The 12,727-nt window shown below is 36.6% G+C and overlaps 1 protein-coding gene across 2 annotated transcripts in view; it reads right to left on the bottom strand.

Moving 5' to 3' along the window:
- The window catches only part of LOC121424342 (kalirin-like), a 52,774-nt gene that overhangs the window by 27,230 nt on the left and 12,817 nt on the right, over positions 1–12,727 (bottom strand). The window contains exons 3-5 of one of the 2 annotated variants that reach the window (XM_041619995.1): positions 8,329–8,503; positions 7,607–7,750; positions 106–306 (exon numbers count right to left, since the gene is read on the bottom strand). In XM_041619995.1, the coding sequence (XP_041475929.1) occupies positions 106–306; positions 7,607–7,750; positions 8,329–8,503 (520 nt within the window). Of the gene's footprint in view, positions 1–105; positions 307–5,267; positions 6,563–7,606; positions 7,751–8,328; positions 8,504–12,727 lie in introns of those variants that run through there. The other variant, XM_041620002.1, reaches the window with a different exon arrangement.

Raw genomic sequence — 12,727 nt, 5'->3', positions numbered from 1 at the left:
TGTAATTGAAATTTGCAATTGATAACAAATGTTTTTTTTTTTCATTTCATCCCCAATCAAAGCAGAAATGTAATCTGAACAACATTGTTAATCTGAGGTCTTTACCTGTTCTGCATCAACCTCAAACTGCCTGAGGTCCCTGCACTGCTCCAGCTGGATCCTCCTACTCTCCGACACATCCTCCAGCTCCAGGTAGGCATCTCGGATGTCGTCCAGGAGCACCGTGATCCGGGTCTGGGCGGGGATGGAGCCCGTTTTCATGGAGACCTTCCCAGCCGAGTCAAAAAGCTGGACCAGGTCTCTGCCCTGTGATAGGACATATGTAAATAGGTAATGTGTAATTAGGAATGTTAACTATAAGAAGTCTTTCATTCCAGTTGGCTTGGTACAGAAACCAACTGGTTCCAGTAGGCAATATATTAATCTGCTCACCACTTAATTTTGGAATTTCCATAAGCTTTATACATGGACAACCCATGTAGGAAGGCATAAGGTGAACATTATTGATGTCCATCAGCTTACTGCAATAATGATTCCAATGCTCCATTGTTGGGCCCCGTTGCATAAAGTTACTTTTATGGTAACTTTTCCATCCAAAGGTAACTTGCATAGAATCCTTGACTTTGATTGGCTGATAAGCTTCATTACCATGGTAATTACCTTTGGATGGCAAAGTTACCATAATGGTAACTTTTATGCAATGAGACCTCGGTCCTTTTGTATTGTCTGTGCTGAATCTGTAGGATTGGAATGAAAAGACACAACGTGGGATCCCTTTACAATGCAGAGAAAAAAAATTCCTTGCATCCTTTGATGATTTCATACACTGATATAAAGACAAAATATACCTCATTACTTCCATCAACATATGACAATCAGAATGTAATCAAAGTTTGTCTTATTAAAACAAAATATTTTCATTCGCATGAAATTTATCTCCACTAAACATTAAAACAGAAGAAGAAAAATCATACTTCACAACGATTACAATACAGGTGTTTTCATTACCATTTCCATGTTGAACATGTCTAGCAAAATAAATATACATGTATCCTCTCTGTAGAGACAGTAAGGTTACTGACCAAAAATTGACCATCATCCATTACATTTGAGTATCCATACATCCTGTTAAAATATCCTACTGGAGGCCACAATATACAATAGTCATCTGAAATGTCCTTCAGTGCAAGTTATAGTTTCATCCAAATCCATTTATGATATCAGAAACACATAGAATGGACATCAAGTGGCCTTCAAGCCATTTTATGTATCCATAAAATAACCGTCCAGTAAGATCTCTCCAGATGTCACTGGTCGCAAGATATAATAAAAAATGTGCAATACGAAAAGAACAATAATTGATGTATACAGCGTGTTTTAGTTAATTAATCACCCACGACATCAGATTAACTTAAAAGCTATGCAACAGAAAATCATTGTTCCTTGTCCTGACAAGCCAATCATCCGTAGACTATCGTCAATATTATGGGTGTAACAAGCAAACAAATACTGCATAGAAATGACAGATTTTACTTCATTTGAGACAAACATCAGTCAAATGATGATTCCTCATAATAGGGAAAAACAATCACGGCCTGACTGCTAAAATTTTTGTACATAACACTCCCAAGGACAGTGTTTCAATTTGTCTCGTTAGTTCATTTGACATCATTCTTCCAACGGTGTGAATAAATAGACACAAATAGTCAAATATAGTTTCTGTTCCAATTTCAGAATTGTAACCTTAAAAAATCAGATAATGAACACGACGACGTTCCTCAGAAGAAAATGCTACAATTTCTCTCAATTATTGATTCATGTAATGCTTTCATTTAAATTTATAAAGAATGCGCCTTGATGGTTAAACTAACAATTGCTCTCTGAATTCCTGATCAATCACTGATCCAATAGTATTCATCAATATCAACAAATGTAGTAAAGAAAAATAGCATCAACTGTTATTCCAAATGGTTGCCTTTGAATAAATATACCAAATTGCATCCACTGTTTGCTCATGAGCCTAAATTTTCAAGTCTATTGTTAGTAATTCCTACATTGAGCGTTGTTCCAAATATATCCAACTTTACATCAGAAAGGTGTCCTTTATGATGTAGAAAATACTGTTAAAAAGCTGGATTAAAAAATGTTGAATAGCAAAGAAGTCAGAATTCGATCAAGTGATATCAGATAGTATCAAAACCAGAATAAGAACCCTACAACTGACTCGAGGATGATGCATGCTACTACCATTGTAATACAAACAATTTACATCAAGCCCATTGATGACAGGTCCGAGAGACAACCCAAATTAATTGGCATTTAATGAGGATTTATGATGAAATATTACTACGCTTCCTCCCTTTTTTTTCCACGAGTAGGAATGCCGTGGCGGGAGTCAAGAGATTTGGTCATGTATGATTCAATTCCATTAACCGTATCTAACCCTCCTTTCATAAGGCTTAGCAACTGATTATAGTGGTTATTGGTACAATTCAATGAATTGATAAACATGGGAAATTACTTGTATGAAATAAAATGTAAGATCAATTACTAAGTTTTGTGTAACAGGTCCATGGAGCTGGATTAAGGGTGACCAGTTGATGGTATTTAATGATGACCTATGGTTGGATGATTGATTGAAAAGATGTAGAGATCATCATCTTCTTTCGAAATGATGTGCCTGTAGTAGACGTAAACCTAAAGCTATTCCTTGCAAGTTGTATCCTGTGGTGTCCTGGTGGCGGTTTGGGAGCTGTCGAACTGTAAGACCTCTTTTTTTTTTCTTTTTTTTATTTATTCACATTTTTTTTTGGGGGGGGGTAAAATTTATATTTTTGGGGTAATTATAAATTCCATTACATATTATTTAAATATGGCTGATAAGATATATAAGTTTTTTACATAACGAAAAATTTAATTTGAAGGTAACTCTACAATTTTCAGAAATGGGGCATCATTCAGCAAACCAAGCCTGAGCACACTAGAAATAATGTCTTGTTACGCCAACAGATTTCTTAATATTTGTATTTCTGTACAAAGAACATCAGAACACACAACATAAGTGAAAATTATCTTTTAATCTTAAGTTTATGTAAATGCACCAGGAGGAAATTTGAGCATTCATAAATTGGGCACTTACAAACAGACAGAGGTTTGTTCGTTTGCATTTTTATTATTTTCTTCTTTGTCTTTTTTATTATTTAAAGGTACATGTAAATGTCAGTTTTGGTAACGTTATCAAAATGAGTTCGTACAGAATCCAATGAAATGACCACCAAAGTGTCTGTTTGTATAAAAGAATATGTGCCAAAGGATTCTGGAAGAAGTTGTGTATTTGCTGAGAAATTAGCAAATAATAACAGGATTCGGGTCAAGCGTCGGGCACGACATTCAAAGCAATAATAATACACTGTCCCACGTGCGCTATAACTGTGTTGGTGATCTTCAGTGTGAATATCTTTCAGTGTAGATTTCAAGATTTCACAAAATTCAGTTTATGTGACTGTACCAGATCTAGATCCTCGATGATATAGTGACAATAAGCCTGGTTTTACAGACTTTCTCATGAAGTCAGTGTTTACTACAACTACAGGCATTTCTCTTTAGTAAACTGTGACATCAATTAAAAGCCTTTTCATCATTTTAGGACATATACATGTACCATGCATGGCATGACATTCTCCAAAAAATATATATATATTTTCTAAATTAGAACAAAAATCCCATTCATATGCATGATTCTACACAGCATTCTAAACCATTCTTCCACAATCATGTACATTAAACAAGTCATTGTCCTGTCTCTTTGTCTAGTGCACAAGGCATGAAAATGCAATCATTGATTCCCGCAATTCCATTCATTTGTAACCAATCCTCATAATCAACCAATACACAAGCCTATCCACCGGTCAGGCCAAGAGAATTAAGAGCTGATTAATTTTGTGCGAGTTCCCTTTACCTGGAGTACCTGCTATTGTCCTATCAGGCTGTGTTTAATAAACTGGCAGTCAGTCCTAGAAATGTAATTGACCGTATAGTATCGCAAATCATACTGACCTTTAAGTGGCAAAACAGGAGATGAGTATGGCCTTTATAATTGTACTATTTTTAGTTTTTACTATGCATAATTAAAATTGCATAATCTATGCCATTCTTGTCATGCAGTATTAAACATATCCTTGAAGAAATAGTATCACAACTACGATAAGGGTTGATAGTTTTGCTTCATAATGTGAAATATTAGCTGACTGTTGAATAGCAGTCTCCTGCTGTAGCATTTCTTAGACTTAAAATATATGAAACAATTAATAGTAGAAGTCACCTCCATCATTTTATTGCATACAGGATTACACAACGATCCCCATTTTATATTTGACTTACAAAAAACAACTGGGTGGGTCATGTGGTCCAGTGGTTAGAACATTGGACTCACAATCGCAAGGTTGTGAGTTCGCAACTCATTGTCTCCACTTTGATAAAAAGGCCCAAGAGTGATATCTGTCGTCTATTACGTCAGCCACTATGACTGATTAACCTAGACGTTAAATGTTTCCAAGGTAATTGGTTATATACCAGCTTGGCGTTTACCAGCACAAAATGCTGTCCTGCCGAGTTCCTACGGGAGTTACCACAAACAGAAACAGAAACTGAGACACAGAGAAAAAAAACTGATGGGAATGGCCAAGACTTTTGTAAAAATACCGACATGTGCATTCACCTTTTTCATGTACATGTAATCGTAAGAATATTTCTCCTCTTGTACATTGCCTAATTCATTTACGAACTTTCTAACAATTTCTGGTCGGAAAGAACTTTGCTATTAAAGGACAATGCGCTGTACGTACTTTCTCCTCTCTCCAGAGAGTATTTCAACAAGGCACTGTGACTGTGGTGCTTACAATGCAGACACAACTACATTGACTCTCACATTCAACTGGCTACTGACTTAGCAACACTCCCTGGTAAGGAGTGGCAAGTGTAAATCCATATTGGAACCAGAGTCCCGCATGCCTTTGAAACAGATCCTATTCAATACTAGACTACCAAACTCCAAATCTCCAAAACTCAAAGTTGGTCACAAAACATGAAAATCTGGAGGGAAACATTCAAGGGAAAGAAAAATTGGTATAAATTCCAATGATATGAATTATGACAAACTAACATCTCATTTAAAATTGTTGATTCATTTTGACAAAATTTTATGATTTAATTCTTTACTTAATTAGATTTACCCTGTTCTAGTCAAAATGTATGATTCTTATACACACCTTCTTAGTTTTACATCTTGAAGTCTTTCTTGAAGACATCACTGAAGCTCTAAAACTTCAGACCATGAAGCCATATTCCAGAATCCAATGACCAGGGTAATAATATGCTGCTTTGAGCCGGTATGGGAAAAGGACTATATAAAAACTAGCTATTATTATTATTATCATTACCACTGTCAATTAGTTCCATTTAAATGTCCAAACATTAGACGAGGTTGAAGGGTTATATTTGATTACCCCATTTTTTACCAATGCCCATCTATAGTAATCCTTGTTAGTAGAGATATACAATCCACAAGAAATCAAAGCATCACCACTGCGATTACTGGTTAGGATCCTGCTCTTGCAACATAGGCTTCATCTACTCCATTCTTCTTCAACATATTCACAACTTGTATGTTGTATTTGAATACTATGCATCAAAAGCCTTCGTAAATATCCTGCCTTCGTTTTTTCTCAAAATAGATTTACAGACAAACACGGCTTCATCACAACTCTGACCAGTGATTCCCTAGTTCTTCCCATAGCTTGAAAACTCTAAGACCATGAAGCCATATTCCAGAAGTAAAAATTACCATCAGCAAGAACTTAGGCACAGCAAAGTATTTGCAGTTGAATGTTATATCCTAATGAGTTCATAGAAAGTGTGGTATGATCCCGGCAATTAATCGTATATCAGCTGCTATATGATAAATGCAGTGTTCTTCTAAACTACCAGCACCTTGGGGTAAGGTATCCCACATCTGCCTAAGGGGAAAAAAACTCAACCAGTAGGGATACTGAGGAAAATGTAGTTATGCATATATGAAGGGGTAGTAGGTGTCATTATCATCATTTTCACATAGAAAAGTTTTTAAAAATCAAAATCCGACTCTTACAAAGGGTCAAGTTTTCAAAGATCTCACTTTGATAGATTGATAAGAAAATCAAGTTTTTCTGTCACTGAAATTTTTTAGAGCTCATCTGAAGTGTCCAAGGAAAACTTACCAACTTTTGCCAAAAAGACAACAGAGGTAGTAAAATAAGACATTGGGCTCGATTCATTATGTGCAACAATACCAGGCAAAAAAAAATGAAAAGTGAAGTTCTACAGGAACATACCATGCTACATGTATTTGTAAACAAAAAATCAAGGGACTTGGTTGATATCCCTGAATAAGGTTTAAAAATAGAAGTGACTTGTCACAACTGAACAGAAAAATGTAAAACTATGAAGTGTATTGCAGTATTTCGATCAAGTCGAGACAAACAAAAGAGTGAAGCTAATTTGCTCCTCATCAAAGTGTTTCAAGGAGAGCCAGTGGTGATCAGGGGTACCTTGCTTCTTGTTCACACTTGTGAAGGGGATTGGGCAGGAGGGGGGGGGGGAAGTTTCTCTTAATCTTGATTTAAGTACATGTTCACATTGGCCTTAATGGCTGCAAACAGTCTTCGAGATCAAGGATGAAAGTGGCATGCTTCTCCTGTCACCCTGAATAAGGTTAAAAAATAGAAGTGACTTGTCACAACTGAACAGAAAAATGCAAAACTATGAAGTGTATTGCAGTATTTCGATCAAGTCGAGACAAACAAAAGAGTGAAGCTAATTTGCTCCTCATCAAAGTGTTTCAAGGAGAGCCAGTGGTGATCAGGGGTACCTTGCTTCTTGTTCACACTTGTGAAGGGGATCGGGCAGGAGGGGGGGGGAGGAGAAAGTTTCTCTTAATCTTGATTTAATTACACGTTCACATTGGCCTTAATGGCTGCAAACAGTCTTCGAGATCAAGGATGAAAGTGGCACGCTTCCCCTGTCACCACATTTCATACACGTGCACATGCCAGCAGTAAGAATACAGGGTAACGTCTATCTGCCAATGCACCAGACAGGATGCCAATTGCCACTATGTCTACTCCCACTTTGCCTAATGCAAGTGTATTCTTACAACACATAGTCTCATCCATTCTTATCTAAAAACCAGACTAGTCTGAGCCATGTTTAGCTGCAGTTTGTATTGGGGATCTCACTAATCACATTTTCCTTTACAATACCACTTTTCTGCATAGACAAAACAATGGGGAATCAGAAAAGCTGCTCTGACATACTATAAGCAGTAAATAATTTTTTTAAATATGACTTTCTAAAGATACCTTCAGGAAAACCCACACACAATGATAATGTGCAAGTCATGCAAAGCATGTTTTAATGTCTGTATTTTGGAGATGAAATGCTGTGGGGTTTTTTTTTTTTGGGGGGGGCTACTTATTTTTATTTCCAAATACCCCCCCCACCTTAGGGTAACTATCGCAAAGAAGCCATTGGTATAATCTTAAACTCTAAATTTCATGTATATCTTTCTTACCTTTTGAATGAGTTGAACAGTGTTTTCTTGAATACTTTCTACAAGCTCTAAATGACTCTTTAGAATGAAATCAGCTGCATCCAGATCAAAGCTGAAATCCCTATTGTGCATCTCTTGCGTCCAAATTGGCAGCTGACTTAGTAACTGAAATCAAAAGAATCATAACAAAAACATTATTCAAGCATTTATTTTGTTTTCCAGTTTGTATTATTTCTTCTTTTCAAATTAGTACTGAATACCAAATTTATATCCTCTTCCAAAAGAGAATTATCATTCCTTAATACCCCCCCCCCCAAAAAAAAAGAATAATGATTTGAATCACTTATTTCTTCTAATATAAATATGTTATTTGCTAACTGCATTTCAACATCTTTAAAAGTTTTGTTGCTTTATTATTTCCCTTAAAAATATATCATTGGACTTCTATTTACTTAAAAAAAAATCAATCTCAAATCTTAAAGACAAATTATATTGAAGGTTGCTGATAATTCATTTAATAAATGTAGTAGTATGCTGTAAGGTTGTATAATCTATAATAGAAATATTTACTAAATTTGCTAATGTCTATATCTATTAGACACGTATTATATTCTTGTTCATGCACTTTATGAAGAAAGCCATTATGAAACTAAGGCATTTGGAAAGGCAAACTTTTTGTGGGTTCTTATTACGTGATTTTTTTTATCATAACAGTACTTCCCCTTTAAATCTTTCCAAATTACCTCTAATGCATCTCTTTCAAAATGCCTGAGCTGCAAACACAGTTCTAGTTTAAGCCTTCTTGTAGCCCATAAGTCATCTAGTTTACTCCTCCCATCCTCTAAGTTGCTTAGTAACCCATCAATGTGATGGCAGGTATCACTGTAGTTGGCCTTTTTTGTATCCATCTCGATTTGCCTGATGAAAGAAAATAAAAGAAATAGGAAAGAATCTTATTTACTGATTCTTGTGACATAGGGATACAGATTACAAATATTTCGTTTTGAATAAAGAGCTTTATTTTATATTTTATGTAAGAATGTGAAGAATTTTCCCCCAAGATAGTCATTTCTATCCCATTGGAAATAATGTTATGTTTGTCACAGGGCTTCATTCCCAATCCATTAAAATCTCTTACAAAGAAAAAAGCAATCCAACAAATTTGAAATATCACTGAAACTAACTTGATTTACATCAACAGATGGCGCTATGTATTAAAGCTTTGCTGGCACATTGGTAAAGTGTCCTTACAATTTGATCAATTTATCATTCCACACTCTTTTTTTCTCTCTCTTTTATTCCTTCTATCTTTCTTTCTTTCTCTTTATTTCCTCTCTCACTCTCTCTCCCTTGCTTTTTATGTCTATCACTTTATTTTGCTCTTCATCTTTCCCTCTCTCTTCCTCTATTTCTATTCTATTAATCCCTTTTTTTCTTCACACAGATTCTCCTCAATCTCTGTTTCGTACTAGTTTTGGTCTCATAATTGAAATTGGAAGGATGAAGGAAATAAAGCAACTTGTGGTTGTCTGCTCTTCATCTTCAACATTACCACAACCGCTGACATTGGTTAATTTAATTAGTGATGATAATATGAAAACATTGGGAAATATTATCCCAAACAGAAGACTGCTAAACTGAATAACAACATCACTGCGGCCAAATATCAGCAATTAAAGGATGTGACTTACAGTCCGACCTCTCTTATCCGGACACGTTGGGACCAGCACCAATCCGGATAAGGGATTTATCCGGATCTGGGAGACCCAATATCAAATACACGCAGCTGCGCTGCCGGTTGCCTCCCCAGGCCAGCAGCGGTAGCTAAACTATTGTAGTGGGCGTACAGACAGTATTCACTGCAGTATCATTGCAAATTACAGGCAGTGTTTTTACGGAAATGAAATCGATCGATGGCCAAAACTCTTGGATAATTTACCTGCTAAAATGACTGAGGTATACATCGAGCATACCTCGAAAGAAAGAGAATGACTCGATGAAACCAAGTTTTACAATTAGATCATCGCGGCGGGTATCGCAGCTTCGCGATGTCAGCCATTGTTACACTGACTGTAGGCTCAAACATGATAGATGGCGCTGTCCGTATTGAGGCCTAACGTTAGCTAGGGATCAGAGACATGTGTTGTTTTTCCCCACGAAGCAAAAAGAGAATCGTGATGAAATGTTTGCGCTGCACCCTGATTTACTGGAAATAATCATGCCTAAGTTCTTTTGGTGATTTGGGTGAGATGATTTCATGAAAATAATTTTTTGTAGGTTGACTATATTGGGAAATATATGTAATCAAAGTGAGATTACGTATAGGATTGAGTTTAGATTGAATTTGAAATCTCATTTCCTCACGTACTAGATTGAATAAAAAATCTCGGCAAGTGTGCGTCCGGATAATAGAGAGATCCGGATAAGGGGAGGCCGGATAAGAGAGGTCAGACTGTAGTTGTTGAATGTTTTTTTTTATTGAGCTATGTTGAGTAATGATTTAATGCAATAAAGCTAGCAGTCAAATAAAATTCAAAATAATTTAAACAACAATCATTGAAGGTTCTGTTTGCAATTTTAAGATTTCACAGGCAAGAAATGTATGATATTAAACATAAAAAACAAAACATACTCAAATGAGCAGACAGTAGTATTACATTCTCTCCTAATATTCTCCCAGTACAAATTTTTTTATTCATTTTTGTTACTTGAATACCGACACCCTCTGTCAGCATCCATTTTTCATACGTTCCATTTTCTAAATGGCAGATGAAGTCAAAATGACAGGAAACACTTCACTGAGGTACCAAAAAGGTAGTGGTCATCTTCGACATAAACTGCTTTAACACCCACCTGATCACAAATATACTAGTAAATCATAAGAACTATTCAAAACCTCAAATTACCAGGGAGGTGATTCACAAGGAATTAAGTGTGACTTATACCGTGTTTACACATTGACTCGGCTCGGGTGTTGAATCCGCGAGCCGGGTTGAACACTGCGAAGAAGGGATCAGAGATCGCGTTTATACGTACATATAAAAAGGCGAGTTCAACACGGCTCGCGGATCTCGAACAGAATAAGAATTATGACGTCGCAAATTAAACGCGGGAAATTCACCGCCGATCGAATCTTGTCCGTGCGAACAACAACAATGCCAAAAGTGAAAGCGCGCGCAGTGACCTGGTCAAGAGAGTTCGACACGGCTTTCTGTTTACACACGAAAAAATTGCCGAGTCTGACTCGGCTCGCGGGTTGAAACCTACGATTTTGGCGGATCAAAAAAGCCGTGTTCGACACTGATCGCGTTGACACAGCATAAAATTGCCGTGTTGAGCACGGCTCGCGTGTCGAACCCCCGAGCCGTGTCACTGTGTAAACACGGTATTAGGGTCCTGGTTAAACACCAAAACACATACAGTGGCGGACCGTGACCCCGAGGAGACAAAGCATGGGGGGGCACGGCATTGTTCACAAACAATGCAGTGCCCCCCCCCCAATGCTTTGTCTCCTCCGGGTCACGGTCCGCTACTGCACATACGTTATTGAACGCATAATCTGTACTGACCGCAAAGAAATGTTGTTAGCGCTAACAGAGGCCCTGTTGCAACCGGCAATTCAAAAGATGTGAATGGGCTTACCGTAAGCGCTCTGTTACGCTACGTTTCTGTGCGGCAGGCACCGATTGATAGATATACTGTACTAGTGAGCATCCCGTGCGCATGTTCACACCAATGCAATGATACACAGCATGCTACTAAAACTTAAGTTTGACTCTAAGTCACACTAAAATCTTTGTGAAACGATCCGCATCTGATATTTGATCAGATTCACCATCTACTTAAACCAGATCAAGATTGATCTTATAGTATCAGCCAGCAAAAAGACACTTATATTCATATGTAAATGAAATGTCAATGCTTTTTACACTTAAATTTCTTGAGATTTGCAGTCACACCGTAATTTGAAGGGGCAGTTCACCCTGGCAAAAATTTTATTGTGAAAAGAGCAGGGAAAAGATATTGGTGAAGGTTTGAGAAAAATCCATCAAAGAATAAAAGAGTTATTGGAATTTTAATTATTTGATTCGTGACATCATATGTGAGCAACTTTCCTACATATCGTATCATAAAAATCAGTGATATATAAATTTCTAAGAAAATTACATGCACTCGATCCTAAAAAGCAAATGAAAAATAAGTCATCACAAATCATTAAAAAATGAAATTCATGCATTTTATGTTGCATGATATGGGGTAGCTGCAAGTTTATGACGTCACAAATTAAAAAATTCAAATTGTAATATCTTTCCTAATAGTTAATGGATTTTCCTCAAACCTTCACCAATAATTTTTATTTTTTCTACTTTTTTTTAAATAAACTTTTCATCAGGGTGGACTTCCCCTTTAATATCCTCACAATCTTGGAGAAATCCCTACAAAATTCTTATGATCTTATAAAATACTTATTTTTTTGCATTAATTTCAGAAATATATGTTACATCTACAATAAAAATAACCTCTTACTATACCTGACTACAATTGATTTTTCAGATGATGAAAACAAATCCGGTCAAAAATCTTAGCAAAAGGACAATTCACACTGACATCTTTTTAGTTCATTAACCTCTAGAACACAAATTGTAAGTACATGCATGTTGAGTGAAGCTCTTCTTACAGACAGGCCTGTGGAAACATACCCTCCAAATCTTTTCTCTAATTCATGAAAACGTATACGCTTGCCGACTGAAACCGAAGGTGGCTGTATTAATCCTAACCCGACACGGGGAGAGGAGAAACTTGCTAATGAAATTGACCGGTGGGTCTCCCCCATGTCCTGGCTAGTTTCAGCCGATAGCGACCATGTAAATTAGAATGTCGGATCGAACGGGTATTACCCTCCAGAGAATATATCAACAGGGATGAGGATGCTCTTTCTGTGAGCTTGGCCGTCACAAAAAATCAACACTAATTGAATTCTTCAAGTGATTGGCTAGCAAGCACTACATATTTAAAGGTGTATTTCACCCAAGAGGGAGTGTAAAATCTGAAGCATTTTTATTCCTTCAGTGATCTGAGGGTGAATTTTCTTGCTTCTAATGTATTAAAAGGTATTTTTTCCTTCCCATAAAGAAAGTAGTA

Source organism: Lytechinus variegatus, chromosome 1 (genome assembly GCF_018143015.1).
Source record: "Lytechinus variegatus isolate NC3 chromosome 1, Lvar_3.0, whole genome shotgun sequence".
Lineage (NCBI taxonomy): Eukaryota > Metazoa > Echinodermata > Echinoidea > Temnopleuroida > Toxopneustidae > Lytechinus > Lytechinus variegatus.
This window is presented reverse-complemented; position numbering and strand designations above follow the sequence as displayed.